This window comes from Dunckerocampus dactyliophorus, chromosome 1 (genome assembly GCF_027744805.1).
Source record: "Dunckerocampus dactyliophorus isolate RoL2022-P2 chromosome 1, RoL_Ddac_1.1, whole genome shotgun sequence".
Taxonomy (NCBI): Eukaryota; Metazoa; Chordata; class Actinopteri; order Syngnathiformes; family Syngnathidae; genus Dunckerocampus; species Dunckerocampus dactyliophorus.
Window position 1 is genome coordinate 51,598,703 of NC_072819.1, and position 22,309 is coordinate 51,621,011.

The following is a 22,309-nucleotide window of genomic DNA, read 5'->3' on the forward strand; positions in this document are numbered from 1 at the left end:
TGACAATATAGACGCAGAAGTACGCGCCTGAATGCCAGTCAGTCATTGATATCCCAGGTTGACGCACTCACGGTGGCGGCTCACCTCACAGTTGGTTTGTCCAACTCGTTGCGGAGCTGCGGGAGCTGCCTATGATCAGCACCATGGCTGGGTCCTCACACCGGATAACGCTCGGGCCGCTGGTTGCTGCCATTGACCAGGGAACGAGCTCCACACGGTTCCTGGTAACGTAGCGGGCGGGCGTGAATAGAGCAATCTGTGCTATAGCTAGTAGAGAGTGGCTAGCCCGTAAATGGCTTATATTGTTTGTTACCCGAATCACTCTATATGAGCGTCTTGAAAACATTTGTATTTTTGTACTATATTATAAATGTTGTCATGTTTAATGACACTTGGACTGGGTGCAGCTGATGCTCCAGCTCCGCCACTACAAGGTGCACAGCTTTTGGAAGAAAAAACTCATACAAGCTACAATTTCAGAGGTTAAATATAAGATGAGTGAGTATACCTCTTATTGCTCTCTTTGAAGGTCTTTAATTCCAAAACGGCAGAACTCCTCAGCCACCATCAGGTGGAAATCAAACAGAGCTTCCCCAAAGAAGGGTAAGTCATCCTTTAACAAGCTCTATTGCACGAAGATCTGCAATGTGTCACTTTTTGCTTGCGATGTACCTCCCAGATGGGTGGAAGAGGACCCTAAAGAAATCCTGCAGTCGGTGTATGAGTGCATGGAGCGCACATGTGAAAAACTCACCCAACTCAATATCGACATCTCCAATATTAAAGGTATGCAGTGTGAGGACTTGCGCCTTATTAGCCCTATTGAGGTTTTATTGTGTGTTTCTTTCTAGCAATTGGCGTGACCAACCAAAGGGAAACCACACTAGTTTGGGACAAAGAAACAGGAGAGCCCCTCTACAATGCAATAGGTGATGTTTGCTTGTGCTCCTTACTAAAGCTGCCAAACTCACTTGCTTTTTATTTTCTAGTTTGGCTTGACCTGCGGACTCAATCAACAGTTGAAAGTCTGATCAACAAAACGCCAGGGAGGAATAAAAACCACTTGAAGGTTGCAAATTTTCTCTTCTTGTTGATTTTCTACTAGAAGCAAATGTTTACAGTGTTCCCTCACTACACCGCAGTTCACCTATCGCAGACTTGCTGTTTCGCTGCTTTTTTTAAGTGTCTGTAGCCTGTAGCAAACTAGCTAACCGTGTGAGCTGCTTGCTAACCGCCAATAAACAATAGAAGAAGTAGCTAACCGACTTTAGGGCACCATTACGAAATAAATGAATCTTTGGTTCAAGGAGGAGGACATAGTCTGTCCTTATTGTCCTGGGCTTTTACCAGTCGAACGTGGCCTAAACACCTCCCTATGGAGGCGTCCAGGAGGCATCCTGACCAGATGCCCCGAGCCTCCTCATCTGGCTCCTCTCAATGTGGAGGAGCAGCGCTTCTACCCCGTGTTTCTTGCCTTATCTCTAAAAGAGAGCCCAGCCACCCTACGGAAAAAAATCATTTGGGCCGCTTGTACCCGCCATCTTGTCCTTTCGGTCACTACGCAAAGCTCATGACCAAAGGTGAGGGTAGGAACGTAGATGGGGGGGTAAATTGAGAGCTTTGCCATTGGTCTCAGCTCCCTCCTCACCACGACGGACCGATGCAGAGTCCGCATCACTGCAGACGCTGCATCAATCCGCCTGTCCACCTCGCGTTCCATCCTTACCTCACTCGTGAACAAGACCCCGAGGTCCAGTCCTACAGCCACCATACCGGAACCCCTCAACGCCCTGGCTGCGCCTGGAAGTTCTGTCCATAAAAGTCAAGAGCAGAATGGGTGACAAAGGGCAGCCCTGGCGGAGTCCAACCCTCACTGGATACGGGTCCGAATTAATGCCGGCAATGCGACCCAATCTCTGACACCGGTCACACAGGAACCAAACCGCCTGAGTTCGCTGGTCCGGTACCTGATACTCCCGGTGTACTCCCCACAGATTTCACTTATTGTGGACTATTTTGGGAACCTATCCCCCGCCATAAACAAGGGAACACTGTACTCCAGTCACACCCCCCTGCTGGACACGCTTTACCAAGTAACATGTTGCCTTCTTTGTCATAAAAGCATAAAACAGGCCTCCCCATCAGCACGTACTTCAGCGCAGTGAAACTCCGCTGGCTGATGGATAACGTAGAGGAGGTCCACAAAGCTGTTGTTTCCCACCGCGCCATGTTTGGCACCGTGGATTCGTGGCTCATTTGGGTGAGACCTTTGTCGCTAGTCGTCTCCACTTTTGTGTCGTGTGCATGATTGGGTGCAAATGTGCCTGCAGTGTCTAACTGGGGGCAAGTCCGGAGGAGTCCACTGCACCGATGTGACCAATGCCAGTAGAACCATGCTGTTCAACATTCACACCATGGACTGGGACCCGGAGCTCTGCAAGTATGGCGCCTGCTCTGCCTTGTGCTGTACGTGCGTTTGACGCTGGCCTCGTTGTCCGTCCAGCATGCTTTTTTCTTTCTTGCCACCAGGTATTTTGGTATTCCCATGGAAATCCTCCCCCGAGTGAGGAGTTCTTCAGAAATCTATGGCCTCGTGGTGAGCCTTTGTCACAAATATGCTGTTTGGAAAATAACCAAAGCTGTTCCACATGCGACACTCTTTCAGGCTTTATCTTGTGTGCCGTTGTCTCTCCTCTCCTCTCCTCTCCTCTGTCACTGGTAGAAAATATGTTCTAGCTGGGTAAGTCATTCTGGAACTTGTCACCGTAGTTGTCATGCTGAAATATTCCACCCTGCTTCTTCTGCTGCCTCTTCTACGTCAGGGGTGTCCAACGAGGGCCACATGGTGTCCATGTAGATATGTTCAGATGTTCGATATGCGGCATTTTAAGCTTTGGCGTGCAGGTGAAAAATCCTCTTATTTGTATCAACCTCAGTCTTTGACCTTTTTTCATATTAGAGCTTTTGTTCTGATAATATCATATTTAGTTTGTATAATCATCAGAATGTTATCCATACAGCTTTGTTCCCCAACCTCATTTTCCAAAAAGGGCAACTTTATTTTGTATTGTTTTGCATAATATGATGACTTTCAAAAAAATATTTCAAATCTATGCCACTAACATGATCTTTTTACTCATATTACGGGTTTATTCTCATAAAATGGAGGCTTTTTTTCTCGCTCGGATGAAACTTTATGCTGTTAATATTTTGATTTTATTCTGGTAAAATTGTGCCTTTTTTCCCGTTAGAATAAAACTTTATTCTGCTAATATTTTCACTTTATGCTCATACAATTGCAGCAGTTTTGTCCATTTTTGCTGCTTTTCTTCTTGTAATGGTGACTTCATTCTCATTAATATTTGGACTTTTTTCTTGTAACATAACTTTTTCCACAACCTAATTTTCCAAAAATTACAACTTTATTTTGCTTGTTTGTCATAACATGCCAACTTTAATGCCTTTTTTTCTTGAATATTTCAACTTTATGCCAATAAAATTACCTTATTTTTCCTCGTAGTACAGTAGTACCTCGCATAACATAAACCTCCTTTTACATAAATTCCACTGAACATAAAAAGTTTATGTCAAGTTTTTGCATCGTATTACAGAAGAAATTCCATATAACATAAAGCGTCAAGTCAGTGCAAGTCTTTTTTTTTTTTTTCAATCAACTTTATTAATGCCTCAAGTTGGTGCAAGTTCAGACTAACACTTGGTGACACCTTCTGACGCATCACGCTCTCAATGGCTGATTTTCGGGACACCGCCTCCGCGTTCATCTCATTTGCTGATTTTCGGGGCACCGCCTACGCTCTCATCTCATTGGCTGATTATCGGGGCACCGCCCACGCTCTCATCTCATTGGCTGATTATCGGGGCACCGCCTACGCTCTTATCTCATTGGCTAAGTTATACAGCACGTACGTGGGTTTGTGTGAGAGACAGGCTTGTCCCTTCAAACTCCTTCCTCTTCGTAGTCGCCCTGAAACTAACTTAAACAATTAAGTTAAGTTACAAATTAAAATCTTGCACACAGCATTATCGTGTAGTGCATGTGCGTTTGTCTGTGAGACCAGCTGACTTTTAGACTCTTTGAGTCGCGTTTCGACTTAGGCTAGTCCTCCTCCTCCTTCCTGCCTCCACTTGCGCTCCTGATCAAGACATCTCGTGAACGGTAGAATTGTTTTTGTTTTTCAGTTTTATTCATTTACAGTTATCTTATTACCTTATTTTATATTGGAATGTTACTCTACTATGTTTATGCTAATGTTTTCTTATATTTTCTCACCATATTTGGTGGACTTGGAATATTTTGAAGTGCCAAAGGGGTGAGTTTGGGAAGATCTTGGAACGGATTAGCTATTTACATGTATTTTTCGCTTCGTATAACATAAAAACCCTATAACATAAAGGTTCTCGGAACGGATTATTTATGTTGTAGGGGCGTCTACTGTATTACCACATTATTCTTGTAAAATTACAACTTTTTTTCGTAATATTTTGACTTTAATTGTGTAAAATGGCTGCTGATTTGTCCATTTTTGCAGTTTTATTTCAGTTTTGTTGTTAAATGATATTTTTAGAATGTGCCCTGGGCCACAAACGGCACCCCGGCCGCACTTTGGACACCCCTGCTCGATGTGGTCGCTCGTTCTTGATGCCACAGGCTCATTTCCAGCACACGTAGCGCGCTATGTGGGTGGCTGAGTTTGAAATTGGTCCAGTACACAGCGATGAATGACGACATAATGTGGACGTCATTGCACCAGCAGGGGGCGCGTTGAGCATGTGTTTGTTTGGAAATGTGCTGGTTGGTTTGTGACCCTCGTGATTGTCGCTCACCATGTTCTTCTGCTGCAGCGACGCCATCATAGCCTCTGAATCTCCTCACTCCTGTGTGAAAGGCTGCAAAGACACACGTGTATTAAATTGTCCGCCTTGTATGATGTCACAGTATGCAACGTTTTTTTTTTTTTTTTTTTTTTTTAATGGTTTGTGTAGGTCAGGGGTGTTCAAAGTGCCCCCCCAGACAGTTTTTTTTCTTTAATTGTCCAACGGCGCACATTCTAAAAATATAATTTAACACGAAAACAAAAAAAAACCAACAGCAACAATAACGTCACTTTCGTAGCATTACCTTAAAATAGTCAAGAAAAAAGACATTATATGTGAAAGTCGTAACATTATCAGAAACAAACGAATAAGATTGGGGGGGGAAAAACAGCTTAGTGCCGCTTAGGAAAAACAAATGAGAAATTTTGAGAATAAAGTCGTAAATTTGCGACTTTATTTACGTTTTTTTTTATTCTCGGAATTTTGCAACTTTATTCTCTGAAATTTACTACTTCTTGGAATAAATGTACAACTTTTATTCCTGTAAATTTCCGACTTTATTCCTGTAAGTGTACAACTTTATTCTCGAAATCTGAGATTTTTACTTTTTTACGAGAATAAAGTCTAAACATGAAGATAAAAAAGTTTTAGGGCCAAGTTGGGGAAAAAAAATCTGAAGTTTTGAGAATAAAGTCATAAATTTACAGGAAAAAGTCGTACATTTCAGCCATTTATTCAAGAAATAATTTGACATTAGCTATTAGAATGTTTACTTTATTTGCATAAATTTACGACTTTATTTACGGGTTTTTTTATTGTCGGAATTTTACAATTTTATTCTCTGAAATTCACTACTTTTTCAAAATGTGCAACTTTTATTCCTGTAAATTTCCAACTTTATTCTTGTAAATTCTCGAAATGTCTGATTTTTTTTTTTAAGAGAATAAAGTCTTAACATGAAAATAACGTCTAAAGAGGAAAGTTTTAGGGCCACGTTGGGGGAAAAAAATCAGAAAGTTTGAGAATAAAGTCGTAAATTTACAAGAAAAATTCTGTCTCGATTCTCTTAAATTTACGACTTTATTCCCTCAATCTTAATCTACGAGAATAAAGTCATAAATTTACAGGAAAAGTCGTACATTTCCGCCTTTATTCAAGAAATAATTTGACATGAGCTATGAGAATGTTACCAGTCGGGGTGCGTATGAAGGCATGCACGGGCAAATGGACGCGTCGGAGAGCTGTATTTTATTTTGAGCAATCCTGAGGTTTCAGTTGAAAATGTTTTCTTTACATTTGCATTATTTTTACTGTGGCATGATCTGGGCAAGCTGGTCCATTCTTTCGACTTAAGTGACACTTGTGGGCGAGGACTGCACTGAATGTCTTTGGACGTGATTGACAGTCCACTGAATAAACATCAGATTTCATTGTTTGGCAGAAATCGGGAGCACTCTCCGGTATTCCCATTTCCGGTGTAAGTTGTTCATTTACGGGTTTTGCAGTGTATGCTGAGGTACTGTGGCACCACCTGATGATCGTGCATGTCCCTCCTAATTCAGTGTCTTGGGGATCAGTCGGCGGCGCTGGTCGGACAGATGTGCTTCCAGGACGGGCAGGCGAAAAACACGTAAGCACGCATGACACAAACAAAAAGATTTGAGGAGAGTCATAAGGTTACGTGTTTCAGGTATGGAACTGGTTGCTTTTTGCTGCGTAACACCGGACCCAAGGTGCCGCCACTGACCTTTCAAACATCTTTGGCTTATGATGCCCCTTCAGAGACTCATTGACGCGCTCTCTCTTGCAGCCAGTCATGTCCGACCATGGTCTTCTGACCACTGTGGCCTACAAGCTGGGTCGAGACAAGCCTGCCTGCTACGCGTTGGAGGTACAGGAATACTGGATGTGCTGCAGTGAACGAGTAGACCCATCAAACAGTAACCCCGCTGTGTTGTCACCAGGGTTCAGTAGCCATAGCAGGAGCTGTGGTCCGTTGGCTGCAGGACAATCTTGGGATCATTGGATCTTCTAAAGAGCTCGGTATGTCCTGCCTCGTCACATTCTCGAACCCTAACCTATCTTTAACGTATACAATGTTTCTTTGTTTATCGCAGTGGATAGGTTCCCAAAATAGCCTGCAATAAGTAACCAATCCTAACCTCTAAACCTAACCCAAAACCTAATTTGCAGTAAGTGAAATCCGCAAAGTAGCCAACCCTAACCCTCAAACCCTAACCCTGAACCTAACCCACAGTAAGTGAAATCCGCAAAGTAACCAACTTTATTTGTTTACAATGATCAAAGTTCACATTTCCTTTGAATTTGAATGATCAGTCTACTAGGTTGGACACAAGAAATGATAAAGTGACTCGTGCGTATTTCACTCCTCTGACCGTGCCTCTTCATCCCGGCGCCGCTCTGTTGTAGCGTTTTTGTATCCTTGTTAAAATGCTTAATGGCGCCCTAAAGCCATTTAGTTTTTTCTTCTTACGCAGTTAGCTAGTTTGCTAATGACCATTGACCACAACAGGAAACTGCAGGAAGGAGATTGATTGGATGTAGACCATAATCAATCAGTCAAGGGGCATGAAAACGTATCTGTTCCTCAGTGTGGGCATGACAGAGAATAATTGCGAACACTGTATCCACCTGCTGACATTCGTACAACACACTTGTTATTTCTCCGTGCAGAAACGTTGGCTGCATCAGTCGGGACATCGTACGGGTGTTACTTTGTTCCTGCCTTTTCTGGCCTGTACGCTCCTTACTGGGAGCCCAGCGCGAGAGGGTAGGACCAAGCGTGTAGCACTTTCAAGCAGAACTCTAGAAAAAGTGTTTAGCACCTTCCTGAGTTGTTATTTTTATGCATGTTTGTCCCACTTCAATGTTTCAGATCATCCAACAAATGTAAATATTAGTCAATGACAACACAACTCAACACTTCCTTGTTGCTCCTACACCTTAAAGCAACCAATCACTCTTTTGAGGACAGCGAGGTAAAGATTTTGGCCAAAGAAAACAGATGGTTTGAAAGAGGAGTAAAGGAAGCTATTTTTGTCAAACAACAGAACCCATCATTAAATCGGAATGGTGGTTTGAGGTTTAATTTGGACCCTGTGTTCAGCAGGTTACTGAGACCAAAACCCACAGCTCTTAGTCTTGCAAATGAGGTGAAGCCAGGGCCGAGCCAGAACAATAGATGCTAACGAGCCAGTATCAGAGTCGTTCATACCCAACTCAGGGAGCGACACTTCCCTTTTATCGGAGGTGCTAATAGCAGGAGAGGATTATACCACTACTCCGCCCAGGCTTAGTGTAAGGAACCAATAGAAGGAGGGTGTTGGCACACCAATTCCGCCCACTCTTACTGTATTTAAGGCCTAGGCTACCAGCACTTGTTAGTTCGCTGACGAAGCTCTTCGGATGAGGAGCGAAATGTCCGACACCTTCTTCACAGAAGTACAGATGACGTCTCAAGAAGCCTTTCCCTCAATCAAAAGTTAGATTTAAAAAGTGCATCAAGTGTTGAGTTGTGTTGTCATTGACTAATATTTACATTTGGTTGATGATCTGAAACATTCAAGTGGGACAAACACACATAAAAATATGAAATCAGGAAGGGGGCCAACACTTTTTCACACCACTGTACTTTCTGACGAAGCTTCCTTTGTGTCACAGGGTCATTTGTGGCTTGACTCAGTTCACCAATAAGAGCCATCTGGCGTTCGCAGCTCTGGAAGCCGTCTGCTTCCAAACAAGAGAGGTGCAGCCTCACACAGACCCACACACTAGGGATGTCCCGGTCCACATTTTTTAAATTCCAATTAATTTCAATTTTCTTGCCAATGCTATTCTTTTTTTTTGTTTTGTTTTGTTTTTTTAGTAAGCTTTTCTTACAATGTGTGTAATTTAATATGGTTATGAAAATAGCTCTTCAAAGCTTTAAAAATAATGCAAGCAAAGTCTTGCTAAATGTACTTTTTAATTACACAGCATTACCAACAAAAGGAGTGGAGTGGAGTGGATATTGAAAAAGTGGAAGAATATAGATTCCTTGGGGTTATAATAGATGAAAAAATGAGTTGGAAATCTCATATTAAATATATACAACAAAAGGTGGCGAGAAATATCTCTATATTGAATAAAGCAAAATATGTCCTTGATCAAAAATCACTCCACACTTTTTACTGTTCCTTAGTATTACCATATTTAACGTATTGTGTGGAGATATGGGGTAATAATTACAAAAGTAATCTTCACTCACTCACTGTATTGCAAAAAAGATCGGTGAGGATTATTCATAATGCCTAGTATAGACAACATACAAACCTTTATTTTTAATATCACATATTAGTGAGGATCATTCATAATGCCAAGTATAGAGAACATACAAACCCTTTATTTTTAAAATCACAGATATTAAAATTTGCAGATTTAGTTCATTTTCAAACCGCTAGAATAATGCAGAAAGTTAATAATAACTCATTACCCAAAAACCTCATACAGTATTTCTCAATGAGAGAGGAGAAATATGATCTTAGAGGAAAACAAAACTTAAAACACTTATATGCGAGAACTATGCTGAAAACCCACAGCATTTCCGTGTGTGGAATTAAACTATGGAATGGATTGAGTAAGGAACTCAAACAATGTACAGAGATGAGCACATTCAAAAAACAATACAAGCAGTTGGTGTTTGCTAAATACAAGGCAGGAGAGTCTTGATTATCACAATGATTGTTCTGTCAGGTTTGATATTTCTTGTTTTGTTTTGTTTAAAGAAAAAAAAATTCTTTACTCATATTTATCTAATTATTTATTATCACTTATTACTTATTCACTTATTTTTGGGACTTACCGATATGGATTATGTATTCTGACTATCACAGAAAACATGATATGGAATGCAGGAAGTGAACAATATGTACTGTACTAGATGTAGAATAGATGGGGGGTAGGATTAAATAAGCTCTGCTTCTTCCTACTCCTTTTGGACATGTGGAACTGTGAAATGATTCATGAGATGTATTCCATTGTAACCTTCATGTTCAAATAAACTAAACTAAACTAAGGTCCCTAATCCAATAAAAAAATAAAATTGGAAAAAATGGGCATGCAAAATACAATTAGAATAGGACTGATCATGTGACATGATGATAGATCAATTTGTGGTGTGATTTAGAATATATGACATTTACCTTTTTAACAAACTCTCTTCAGTGTAATAGTCATTTATTGATGGCCCCTGGTATAAACAACCAGCGGTTAGAGCAGCACTTCCCATACAAGCAGTGGCATGTTTGATTGGGATGCCCAAGGTGAGACCATTACTCGCATGGGGGATCACTAAGTTGATCGGCAGCCGATCCCTATCCTGAAGATCGGATCGGGACATCCCTACCACAAACTAGCACCACTCCCCTAAAGTTGCTGCTGAATGTGTGTTGTCGTGTGGGCTTGCAGATCCTCGATGCCATGAATCAGGACAGCGGGATCCCGCTGACTCAGCTGCAGGTGGATGGAGGAATGACGTCCAACAGGTTGTTGATGCAACTGCAGGCGGACATACTGTGCATTCCCGTCGGTAGGCCTTCGTTTCCCTTTGCTTTGCTGTTGCGATGGTCAAGTACAACACGCAAGCATGTTGGAAATAACCCGCGTTCTCAGTGAAGCCGTCCATGCCGGAGACGACGGCGCTGGGGGCAGCTATGGCAGCCGGTGCGGCAGAGGGCGTGAGCGTGTGGAGTCTGAACCCAGACGACCTGAGTGAAGTGACGTCAGAGAAGTTTGAGCCTCAGATCAACACTGAGGGTGCGTCAACGGGTCGGCGTTCGCTCTCACGGCAGGTGCAGGATGTGTCTGACGTGATTCTTTCAATATTCCTGGCAGAGAGCGAGTTCCGGTACGCACGATGGAAGAAAGCGGTTCAGAAGTCTATGAACTGGGAGACCACGGAGCTTCCATTGAATGGAAACGGTAGGACGGTTCATTTCTTCTGAAGCATGCTTTGTTTGGCTTTGGTTTGATTGTTGGGGTGTGCTTAGGTGAGAGCAGCATCTTCAGCAGCGCCCCGCTGGGCTTCTACATCATGGGCAGTATGCTGATGCTGATTGGAGCCAATTACATTGCTGGTTGGTGATCACGTCTTTTTAGGGGTGTAGCCATTCCTTTTAATACCGCTTCGATTTGTGGTTGCCGATATGATTCTTGTATGTACTTTATTTATCCCACAGCGGGGAAATTTACTTGTTACAGCAGCAAGACAAGTAAAGAGAACAGTGTAAAGAAAGCATAGTGTCTACAACATGGTTCAGGTGGTGCAGGTGTTGTAGAGCCTGACAGCGGTCGGTATGAAGGACCTGCGGAACCTCTCCTTCTTACACCGTGGGTGTAACAGTCTGGTGCTGAAGGAGCTGCTCAGGGAAACAACAGTGTCATGTAGCGGGTGAGAGGTGTTGTTCATGATGGATGTCAGCTTAGCCAACATCCTTCTCTCCCCCACTTCCTCCACGGAGTCCAGAGGACCGTCCAGGACAGAGCTAGCTCGCCTGATCAGTCTATTGAGCCTGCTCCTGTCCCTGTCCGTGCTGCCCCCTCTCCAGCAGCCCACAGCATAGAAGATGGCTGAGGCCACCACAGAGTCATAAAAGGTCCGTAAAAGAGTCCTGCACACACCAAAGGACCTCAGTCTCCTCAGCAGGTGAAGGCGACTCTGGCCCTTCTTGTAGAGGGCGTGGGTGTTGACGGACCAGTCCAGCTTGTTGTTAAGGTGAACACCCAGGAATTTGTAGCTGTCTACCAACTCTATGTCCGCTCCCTGGATGTTCACCGGTGTAAAGTGAGATGTTTTCCTCTGGAAGTTAATGATCATCTCCTTTGTCTTGCTGGTGTTGAGCTGCAGCTGGTTAAGCTCACTCCAGCTGACAAAGTCCCTGATGACCGTCCTGTATTCCAGATCATTCCCCTCTGAAACACAACCAACAATGGCTGTGTCGTCGGAGAACTTCTGGATGTGACACTGTGTGGAGTTGTGTGTGAAGTTCAAGGACGATATTGGTTACTTTAGAACGATACGTTTCGGCAAGTTTAAATGGATTAAGGAAGTTTTTAGCCAAAAATTCAAGCAGTGTGACTGTGAAGTGAGGACCTAGATGCTGGACAGTGCAGGTGAACTTGCTTTTTGTAATCCGGTATCAATGATTAATAAAACACAGGAAACACAGCAGGCACAAAGGAGATTGACTGATTGACAAGCCAACCAATCAAGAAACAGAAAACAATGGGCGGCGCAGATAGATGAGAGAGGGAAGAGAGACACTCAACTTCCCACAATGCAGTTCTTCTTAAAGGGCCAGGCTCGGCCCTTTAAGGAAAAGTCAAGTGCAGCAGCACGTATAAAGTGAACAAAGTTCAGCATCTTCTCAGTAATCAACATTATTCACAAATAAATCATAGACTTCTGAATTCAAACTACAATCCTGAGCATAGAATCTCATATTTTTTCTGTATAGCAAAATCAAAACCAGCTTTCATCCAAAATATGGATTAGTGTACCAGCGGCTGTCATGAAGAGTGATGCTTGCAGGCGTCCGTATATTATGTAGAAGCAAAACGACTACCGTAGGCTACCCTTGTTTGCAATTGCAGTAACGTTGTATCCGGGTTCCCAAGTGCGCAATAAAGCACCAAAGCCCTGCTTCTCAACAACCCGATACGGCTGCAAATCCTTCACAATAAAAGTTGCGATTGACTGAGTTGTCACCTGCTGGATGGTTCTCTGGTCGGCAGCAACTTCAGCTGGCTGTTTTTCCCCCTGGCAGGGGTGGAAATGTGCTAAGTGCTTTCTCGTGTTTGTTGTGTTCCGAAAATATATTTGGCTTGTACGACAAAGCTTGCATATTGCTCATCTTTACCTTCAACTATGTGAAGCCGTGGTGCTTCCAGACGCTTACGCTCAGCTGTTCTGCTAGCAGCGTACACTTGGCTGCACCACCATAAACCGCTTTCCTTGGTAACACTTTACAATCAGGTACACAAAATTACTGTAGTTCCCTTAGTTCCTCAGCTACTACTCTACTCATTAGTTCCTCAGTAAGTAGTCTAAATGTGTGCCTTAGTCATTAGTTCCTCATTAGTTCTTCATTGGTTCCTCATTAACTAGTCTAAATTGATGTCCCTTAGTTCCTCAGTAAGTAGTCTACTCATTTGTACTTCATTAGTTCCTCATTAACTAGTCTAAATTGATGTCCCTTAGTTCCTCAGTTATTACTCTACTCATTAGTTCCTCAGTAAGTAGTGTACTCATTGGTACTTCATTAGTTCCTCAGCAACCAGTCTAAATGTGTGCCTTAGTCATTAGTTCCTCATTAGTTCTTCATTAGTTCCTCATTAACTAGTCTAAATTGATGTCCCTTAGTTCCTCAGTTATTACTCTACTCATTAGTTTCTCTGTAAGTAGTCTACTCATTAGTACTTCATTAGTTCCTCAGCAACTAGTCTAAATGTGTGCCTTAGTCATTAGTTCCTCATTAGTTCATTAGTTTCTCACTAACTACTCTAAATGTATATCCTAGTTCCTCAGTAACTAGTCTACTCATTAGTTCTTCAGTAAGTACTGTATTTTTGTGTACCTTATTGTAACGTGTGACCGTTTTCTTTGTTCCGTCATCATCGATTATTGACATTGATGAATGGATTAATAATGGTCAATGTCCGCATCACGATGCATCTAAGAGTTGGTGATTCCCCCCACCCATAGTCATAATGCTGCAGCAGCACGCTGTGTTGGTTTCCACGTCACACTGCTAATTGCATGTACTCAGTCATTCTGGGGCAAAATGTACAAATTTTGCACAGGTTTGAATGAAATTTCCTCTGCAGATAGAAATGAAATACATACTGTATGTATGATATCCTACGTACCTTTGTCTTGTCCTGAAGCGTCTATCCATGAGTTTGAAAGGCCTAAAGTTGGATTGAACTTTACTGCGTACGAATGAAAATACACCCTGCATTTTTAAGGACGTCCCCACGGACTCTCCTCATGGAGCGCACACGCACACAGTTAGATGTTTGCATCGCTAAAATACGGGGATTGTATGTGTAACATTCCTACGTGTGTGTTTTGACCTGGACACGCCGCGCTGGATGATGGACGGTGACGTCACCAAGCATCACTGCCGTCCAGAGGCGTCCAAAACATCCTAGCTTTGCATGGTGTCCCCATAAATGTCACCTAACAGCAGCTTCAACTAAAGACAGATGAGTTGCACATGAATAGTGAGTGACGTGCCCAAAGGAAGAAGCCACCGATGGCCTGTACTTCACAGGTCAACTCCAAAAAGCACACATCCATAGAAATCCATCGCTTCATTTCCTGGTATCGATTCGATGCATTGGATATCCTGTATGTCGTCAGGAATGGAAACTTGAGCACACGGATAGATGGAGTTGAATCATAGGAGTATAAATGGACGCATCGGTGCAGTGGATGAATGGTTACACCCCTACGTCTTCTTGTGCAGACCAGTCATTGTCCTTCATGCTAATTCCAACTTCCTGTCTGTCACCTGAAGGCCACAACTAGTCTCCTGGCAGCTGGCGAGGATCAACACTTCTTGTTCACTCTGTCTTCAGCAGGTCACTCCAGCAGAGGAAAAGGCTCTTTTAAACCAACACTAAATGCACACCTGGCAACGTGTGCCCATGTTGACCCTTGACTACGCTCTTGTACACATTTTCTTGCATTCGCCCGTTTCAGCTTCGAGTTCAGGCTCTGACCTTGCGTGTAGTATTTCCTGTCTGTACGAGTCGTTCAGAGGTTCTGTTGGGAACCGATTTCGGATCAGCGTGATCTAACACATTGATTAGTTCCCGCTCCAGTAACACGCCCGTCTCTCTTTAATTACCAGTGTTTGCTCACGACAATGGACAACACCATTTGCAGCTTTAAATGTTGTTTTCTCCAAAAGCAATCTGCAGAAAACACACGTCATTCACCATAACCATAAGAACACGCACCCACGCCACCGGTCAAGCAGCCTCACCCCTTCCAGTTATTTCTTGAACTTCAAGGTGTTCAAGTCCAGTGACCAGCTTGAAAAGGTACAAAGGTACTGTAAGTGGTGACGTGCGTTTTTGTATCTTTATTAAAACACGTTGCTCCTGCCGTCGTCCTCCTCCCTGAACCGAGGATTCATTTAGCCGGTTAGCTTCTTCTTCTTCTGTTGTTTATTGGCGCTTAGCAAGCAGCTCACACAGTTAGTTCGTTTGCTAGCCATCATTGACCACAACAGGAATCAGCACAAAGGAGATTGATTGATTGATTGAAAGTCAGTGGTCTACGGCCAATCAGGACACAGAACACAATGGGCGTGTTCTCCCTTAGCCACTCAGGACTGTTGTGACTCTATATTTAGCCAGCTGTTGTCTACCATGGGACATCTTTCCTCCAGCTGCAGGCATCTTCCACTCTCACGTGAGTAAACAACACCCTCTGCTGGTAGCAGTAGGAAATACAACACGCACATGCAACACAGCATAGAGGGCTCAAACACACCACAAGGACGCACAACACAAACGCTGTTAAAAAAAAACATGCCAAATTGCACTAAAAAAAATCAGTGAATCTGTAAAAGGTGAACCGTGACGTCGCGAGGGAACACTATTTCACAACCATACTGTTTCAGGCACCACAGAATGGGTCAACGGTTTAAAGCTCTCATGCATCACCTGGACAGATGGAGAACGTCATTTGTTGCTGCAAACATGGCAAGAGAGACAGACCATGTTAAAGGGGGGTAAGTCGCTGCTGATGGGGGTGTCCTACAACTTCATGTCAAAACATTCCAACTATCCCGTCAACACTTAAAAATTTAGCCTCTTCCTCCAGAGAAATTGGGGTGTTGTGAAACTTCGAGCGCTAGTGTATTTTTAAATGTTGGTGCGTCGCTGATGATGATGTTACGTCAAGTGCTGCGACTTTGTCCGGCGGCCCTTGAACGCACCACAGTGGTGTGCTGTGACTGGCTATACCGTGACTCCTGATTCCAGCTGCTGTCTGTTCACGGGTCGTCTCCTTCGCTGGTGGCGAGTAGCTCTACGTTCTATACTTGAAAATGCGGGTCGCGAGTGAACATTGGCAATTGAAGAGAAAAAGGGAGGTTTCTGGAGCTGTCACTTTTATTGCAAAAAAAACAAAAATCCAAACTAGACATTTTTATGGGTGTCGCCATTACTTTTGGCCATTTTCTGGTGGTGGTCCCAATTTCCGCTTGGGAGCCTTCAGTTGGTTACAGAGACCACGCGGAGATTGAAACCCTCAAACTCCATTAGGCCACCGTGCACCCCCTTGTATGTGATATACGGTGTTCCCTCCCTACACCGCGGTTCACCTTTGGCAGACTTGCTGTTTCATTGATTTTTTTTTTTTTTAAGTGCAATTATTTAACATCGTATGAGCGTGCATTGTGTTGTGCGTCCTTGTGGTGTGTTCGAGCCATCTATGGGTGCTGTGTTGCACGTGTGTGTTATTGTGTTTACTACTTCTACCACTGGAGGGGGTTGTATACTCACGTGAGAGTTCCACCTGGTCTCGCCCTGTAGCAGAATATTAGGAACCCACGGTAGACAATAGACGGCTACATATAGAGCCACCACAGTCCTGATTGGCTGTAGACCATTGTCATTCAATCTCCTTCCTGCTGTGGTCAATGGTCGCTAGCAAAATGGCTAAGTGTATAATGGAAAAGTGTATGGGGAGGGCTTCTACAGCCTTAAAACATATAATCATTGTAATAAAAGAAATAAAGTTGGCTACTTTGCGGATTTCACTTATTGCAGACTATTTTGGGAACCTATCCCCTGTGATAAGTGAGGGAACACTGTGTAACATATTTATTTATGTAAATAAAGCGAACCGTGACCTTAATACTGAGGTACGTGCAGAAGTGTGAGGATGCCGTACAGTAACACCACTCGTAAACGTTAGCCTTTGGTTGACTAGACTTGCTCTGACTCAAGTGTCAAATTCATTGAGTTTGCGCACTTGATAAAATACTTGCAGAATGAATGCAAGTAGGGATGTCCCCATCCAAGATCGAATAGCATCGGCTTCCACCACGAGATCAAGCCGATCCGTTTGCCGTATCAGGTTAGTAACTTTGGGCCACACTCCAACACGGTAGGTGAGGTGATGCGCCTCCAAGCTGGTCGCCACCCGCAAGAAGAAGAAACGGCAACACCACCATGCAGACGTGTCCGTGGTGTAACGTCACGTTAGATGTCAGATACTGGGCTCCATAGCTACAGCAATAGCCCCCCACCCACCATGGCTACCCCAATCAAACATGCCACTGCTGGGAGGGGAAGTGCTGCTCTAACCGCTGGCTGTTTATACTAGGGACCGTCAATAAATGACTGTTGCACTGAAGAGAGTTTGTTAAAGAAAAAGTCATTTTAAATCAGTGGTCCCCAAACCCGGGGCCGCACAAAAAGAAAAAATAATTTCCATGATGTTTTATTTTGAAAAATGGCGAGATTCTCTCTGTTACATCTGAATCACTTGAGGCATGTCCATCGTGCGTGTGCTAACTTTCTCTCATGTCGCACAGATAGACTACTACTGTATTTTTACCATTTTTCTTTCACCTCATATTTGGTGTCAAATGCTGATACTATGTGGGAATGCATAAAGGTATGTTTGATGACTTATTGAGTGCTAAAGTGCACATTGGTCTCAAGTTAATTCATGCTAGCACTGCCTTTTAGCACACACGTCAAACAGCCATGTAATCATCTCTTTGGAAAAACTTGACTGGTGAATGGTGGGTCACCATTCATTTTGTGCTTTTAATTTGATGTTATTCATGCCTTAGTTTTACACAATACATCATAAATAAGATTCATTAGATCGCTATAATGTACGAAACCTCCCCCCCCTCCACAGGAGATTTGTGGGAAGACAAGCCGGTCCGTGGGTCAAAAAAGGTTGGGGACCACTGATCTAAATCACACCACAAAGTGATCTATAACTATGTCACATGATCAGTCCTACCCGAAAAGTATTTTGCACGGCCATTTTTTCCAATTTAATCTTTTATTGGATTGGGGATCAGACTCACAGGGTTTGTTCCAAAAGCCAAACAGTATTGTTGGTCATTCTGTGGAATAAAAAAGTACATTCGGCAATACTTGGGTTCCATTATTTCTAATCCTTTGAAGAGATATTTTCATAACCATATTCAATTACATACACAAATTCATGTTTGTAACTAAAGCTTATTTAAAAAATGAAAGGATCGGATGAAAAGCCATAAAATGTGGTTGGGGACATCCCTAAGGTACGTATGTATTTACACTGTACTTGCGTGTGCACCACTGACCTCTATACTACTGGAAGGGGCGTCACGGCTGACCGAATGAAGCCATTGGTCGGCCATCTTGCTTCACCCTAAAAACAAACACGCATACATGTATCTTCATTCACTACATTTATTATGGTTCGGTATAAGAATTAACACGAATTAACAAAAATTACATTGAAACAGAGTAAATTTACTAGACCCAAGTCTCAAAATTTCCCTCCAGTTTAAGTTTTTTCCTACCTCTATGGTGTGAAATTACAATGCATAATTTGTTATGATAAGGATCTACGTAGTATCAAAGTTAAATGCAACGCATACCTTTAGAAGATGATCAGGAAAGTCAAATATTGTTGGAACTACATTTTGTCGTAATCCAACAGTCTGGCCGGTCCTGTCGTTCTCCTCGGTGAAATGACTTGAACAGAGTTGCGATCTGGCTGCAGGAATCCACCTGTCTCTCCGCATATTTACTACCCATTGCTTTAGAAGTTGAGCATTGCAGTGTGGAAATCTGAAGGAGAATAAGGGTTCATTTACAACTACTTAGATGAAAAGATGCTTACAGATTTAAAGTATCTATTTTTTCAAACTATTTTTTATTATTTATAAGCATTTACCTACCTGTGAAATGTAAGTCCCTTCTCGCGACTTTCACGAGTATCACGATTTGTGCAATTAATAGCAGCACAAGACGGCATCTCCAACTCCTCTTAGTTCTAAGGATTTCTTGTTTTGGGTGAAACAACATGGCGACTTCTATACTTCCGGTGGCTTCAAGCCTCCAATGCGCAGCAAGCGATTGGGGCCATTCCAGTTACAGAGTCCAGTGGTGTGCACGCCCAAAGGTAAGAAACAACGTAAAGGCACGTACGGGATGCAAGCGTTTCTCAAATTGCAGATGCACGATAATTGTATCAACAAAATGTCCTCATACAGAATATGATCGTCAACATGTGCACTTTGTTGGCCTGCTTTTTTTTGGTGTCGGAAAAACACCCAAAACACTTCGAGAATAACTTGGAATTGAGTCAGTTTGTTATTAATTCAGGAAGCTTGTGTTCAGTCTGTAAAAGTGAGCTAAATATTAAAAGCATATCCTCGAACAAACGTGACTGAATTTTTACACTCTCCCCCCCATACAGAAAGACGTAAAACGCGGTGGCTTTCTACCAGTAGTGCATGTATGCTGTACGATCACGTGTTTGTCCGTGATTACCCACTGGGGTTTATTCTTGGCACCTGCAGTAGATTTTATGAAACACTGGATGTTCTTCTGTGCTGCAGCCAACACCAAGTCCTGGTCGAAACGTGCTGACAAGTATTGAATGGGTAATGAGTCCACACTCCATGGCTGCCTGCGTGTCCTTGGTTTGAAATTGTGCAGCTTTAAACGCAGCCTGAGCAATCTGTCAACAAGGAAGTGCTGTCAGGTGTGGCATACTTAGCACCAGTTCCTCATTGTTGCAACCGGCCAGACTGCAAAAGGGAGAGCTCAGCCATCAAGGTAAGCGGAGAAGAGAAATGATTGAAATGTTCGGATAGCTGCTGCATCGCTAAAGATGTTGTATTTTTGTACGGCTTCCAAGCACATGTCCATCTTCATCCTTGCCGGAGAACTGCTGATGAGTCGCCAGCTCGCTCAGGTATTCCAACGCACAGCATTTCACCGCTTCGTGGGTGTGCAGTGACTGCTGCAGCCATGTTCCTCCTGCAGAAGAGGAAGCGGGAGAACACCTCCAAGCCAGGGGACTGGGGAACTTTCACCCCTGACATGAGTCCTTATTCGTCCCACCCAGCGCCACTGACTTTGTTTCACTGGCAAATCCAGCAGGAAGCGCAAAGGTTCCAAGGCGTCTCTCCTGAGATGCTGCTCAAGCAGGACGCAGATGGCGACACGTACGCACCCACCAAGAACAGCCTCATCATATGTTGCCCCCTTTTGTCTTACGTTCTTGTTTCTGAGCAGATGTCTTCACATCGCTGCGGCTCAAGGCAGGAGAGCTCTGGCCTACGTTCTGGCAGCTAAGATGGCAAGCTGGGGTGCTTTGGAGATGAAGGAGCACAACGGACAGGTATGACATTACTTTGGAAAAGTCTTTACACTCAACCCTCCTTTGTCGCGGTTAATTGGTTCCAGACCTGACTGTGATGAGTCCATTTCCACAAAGTACGATTTCTTCTTTATAAATCCAATTGTTTTGTTGTTTGAGCATAGAAAACCTGTTTACCACCTTCTAAATACACTTTTAAAACATGATTAGAGCCGTCTAGACATGAAATAACACCTTCTTAGTCCCCTTTACACTCCTTTTACCCAATACAGTACACATAATAAGAGAAAATAAGACATATAAAACATGTTTACGGCCTAAATGCAGTTTTTAACATGATTAGAGCCCTCTAGACATGAAATAACACCCCCATAATCATCTTTGCACTCCTTTTACCCAATACAGTACACATAATAAGAGAAAATAAGACATAGAAAACATGTTTATGGCCTAAATGCAGTTTTTAACATGATTAGAGCCCTCTAGACATGAAATAACACCCCTATAGTCACCTTTACACACCTATTACCCAATATAGCAAGCATAATAAGAGAAAATAAGACGAAAAAACATGTTTACAGCCTTCTGTATACACCTTTTAACATGATTAGAGCCCTCTAGACATTAAATAACACCCCTATAGTCACCTTTACACTCCTATTACCCAATGTAGTAGACATAATAAGAGAAAATAAGACAGAGGTTCATTTTTTAAAGTCATAACATTTTGACAAACTAACAGAGTATTATGGCCACAACGGAAAAAACAGCAGTTGGGATTTCCAGAATGAAGTACATTTATGAGAATAAAGTCGTACATTTACGACTTTTTTCTCATAAATTTCTAAAGTTCTAAATTTATGGAAAAAAAGAGTTTTACATTTACGGGCAAAAGGTTAAATTTTTTACAAAAATGAAGTTGTAAATTTACCAGAATAAAGTTGTAAGTTTACCAGAATAAAGTCGTACAGGCATAAAGTTGAGAGCCCAAAAATAAGGTTGTAAATTTAGGGGGGGAAAATTGTACATTTATGAAAAATTTACCAGAAATTTATGAGAATAAAGATGTAAATTTACCAGAATAAAGTTGGAAACTTACCAGAATAAAGGCATAAAGTTACAAGAAAAATGTTGTAAATTTACAGGCAAAAAATTGTACAATTACGAGGAACAAATAGTACATTTACGACAAAGTCAGGAATTAATGAGGATAAAGTTGTAAATTTACGGGAGTAAAGTTGTATATTTACCAGAATAAAGTCATAAAATTACAAGAAAAAAGTTGTAAACTTACAAAAAAAGGTTGGAAATTTACAAGAATGTGCTTTTTTTTTTTTTTTACATTTTCGAGAAAAAAAGTAGTTTATTTATGAAAATTAAGTCAGAAATTTACAAGAATAAAGTGGTAAATTTATGGGAATAAAGGTGTAAATTTATCAGAATAAAGTCATACAGTTACAAGAAAAATGTTGTAAATTTACGAGATAAAAGGTGTAAAGTTCAGAATGTGGTCCTCCATGGAAGAGTTGGGGTTAGGTTTAGGTTTAGGGTTTGGGTTAGGGGTTAGGTTTCGAGTTAGGTTTAGGGTTTGGGTGAGGGATTAGGGGTTGGGGTTAGGGTTTGGGTTATAAAATATCAAATCCTTTCATTTTTCAGTATGTGGCCCTCAATGGAAAAGGTGTGGACACCCCTGAGTTGAAGTCAAGCACAAAGTGGTATCGGACACATGTAAAATGCTCTCATGCCTTCTTATGGGTTAGCTGTTGTCCTGAAGGATCAGCATATGACATTTGGGAATAATCACGGCCATGGAAAGACGCTGAAAATGCTGTCGCATGCCAAGTCGGCTCACGCCCTCGCCTTGTGTGCACAGACGGCGCTTCAGGTCGCAGCGGCTGCCAACCAGCACCTGATTGTCCACGACCTGCTGGTGCATGGCGCGCACATCAACACGAGAGACACATGGGGGCGCTCGCCTTTGCACGTGTGTGCTGAGAAAGGATTCTACCTCAGCCTTCAGGTTGGAAGTTGACCCTTTTCATTGGACTGTATTTA

General features: G+C 42.7%; 2 protein-coding genes and 1 long non-coding RNA gene across 10 annotated transcripts in view; 2 read left to right on the forward strand and 1 right to left on the reverse strand.

The window, feature by feature from the left end:
- On the forward strand, nucleotides 1-16,652 carry LOC129182000 (glycerol kinase-like). Of its 5 annotated transcripts, none has more exons than XM_054777857.1 (21): nucleotides 1-224; nucleotides 530-603; nucleotides 680-786; nucleotides 852-929; nucleotides 990-1,069; nucleotides 2,123-2,260; nucleotides 2,331-2,440; nucleotides 2,530-2,596; nucleotides 2,723-2,740; nucleotides 6,278-6,313; nucleotides 6,399-6,466; nucleotides 6,527-6,569; nucleotides 6,647-6,727; nucleotides 6,801-6,879; nucleotides 7,531-7,627; nucleotides 8,518-8,602; nucleotides 10,303-10,423; nucleotides 10,507-10,650; nucleotides 10,729-10,815; nucleotides 10,884-10,970; nucleotides 14,415-16,652. In XM_054777857.1, the coding sequence occupies exons 1-21, from the start codon at nucleotides 132-134 to the stop codon at nucleotides 14,423-14,425; spliced, it is 1,704 nt and encodes a 567-aa protein (XP_054633832.1). In that variant the 5' UTR covers nucleotides 1-131; the 3' UTR covers nucleotides 14,426-16,652. The 5 variants fall into 5 exon arrangements, with proteins under 5 accessions (XP_054633832.1, XP_054633841.1, XP_054633822.1 ...); XM_054777881.1 differs by lacking the exon at nucleotides 1-224 and adding an exon at nucleotides 241-434; XM_054777866.1 differs by lacking the exon at nucleotides 2,723-2,740.
- LOC129182041 (uncharacterized) lies at nucleotides 2,701-19,200 on the reverse strand. Of its 2 annotated transcripts, XR_008570575.1 has the most exons (4): nucleotides 18,825-19,200; nucleotides 18,522-18,714; nucleotides 18,222-18,289; nucleotides 2,701-4,908 (listed from the first exon to the last, which is right to left on the reverse strand). It is a non-coding gene; the product is annotated as an uncharacterized LOC129182041 (long non-coding RNA). The 2 variants fall into 2 exon arrangements; XR_008570574.1 differs by lacking the exon at nucleotides 2,701-4,908 and having other exon boundaries at nucleotides 17,711-18,289.
- Nucleotides 18,183-22,309, forward strand: part of nfkbiz (nuclear factor of kappa light polypeptide gene enhancer in B-cells inhibitor, zeta) — a 12,795-nt gene continuing 8,668 nt past the window's right edge. For 2 of the 3 annotated variants that reach the window (XM_054777892.1, XM_054777908.1), the window contains exons 1-4: nucleotides 19,711-19,846; nucleotides 19,918-20,099; nucleotides 20,170-20,275; nucleotides 22,128-22,274. In XM_054777892.1, coding sequence (XP_054633867.1) covers nucleotides 19,763-19,846; nucleotides 19,918-20,099; nucleotides 20,170-20,275; nucleotides 22,128-22,274 — 519 coding nt within the window. In that variant the 5' untranslated portion in view covers nucleotides 19,711-19,762. The other variant, XM_054777901.1, reaches the window with a different exon arrangement.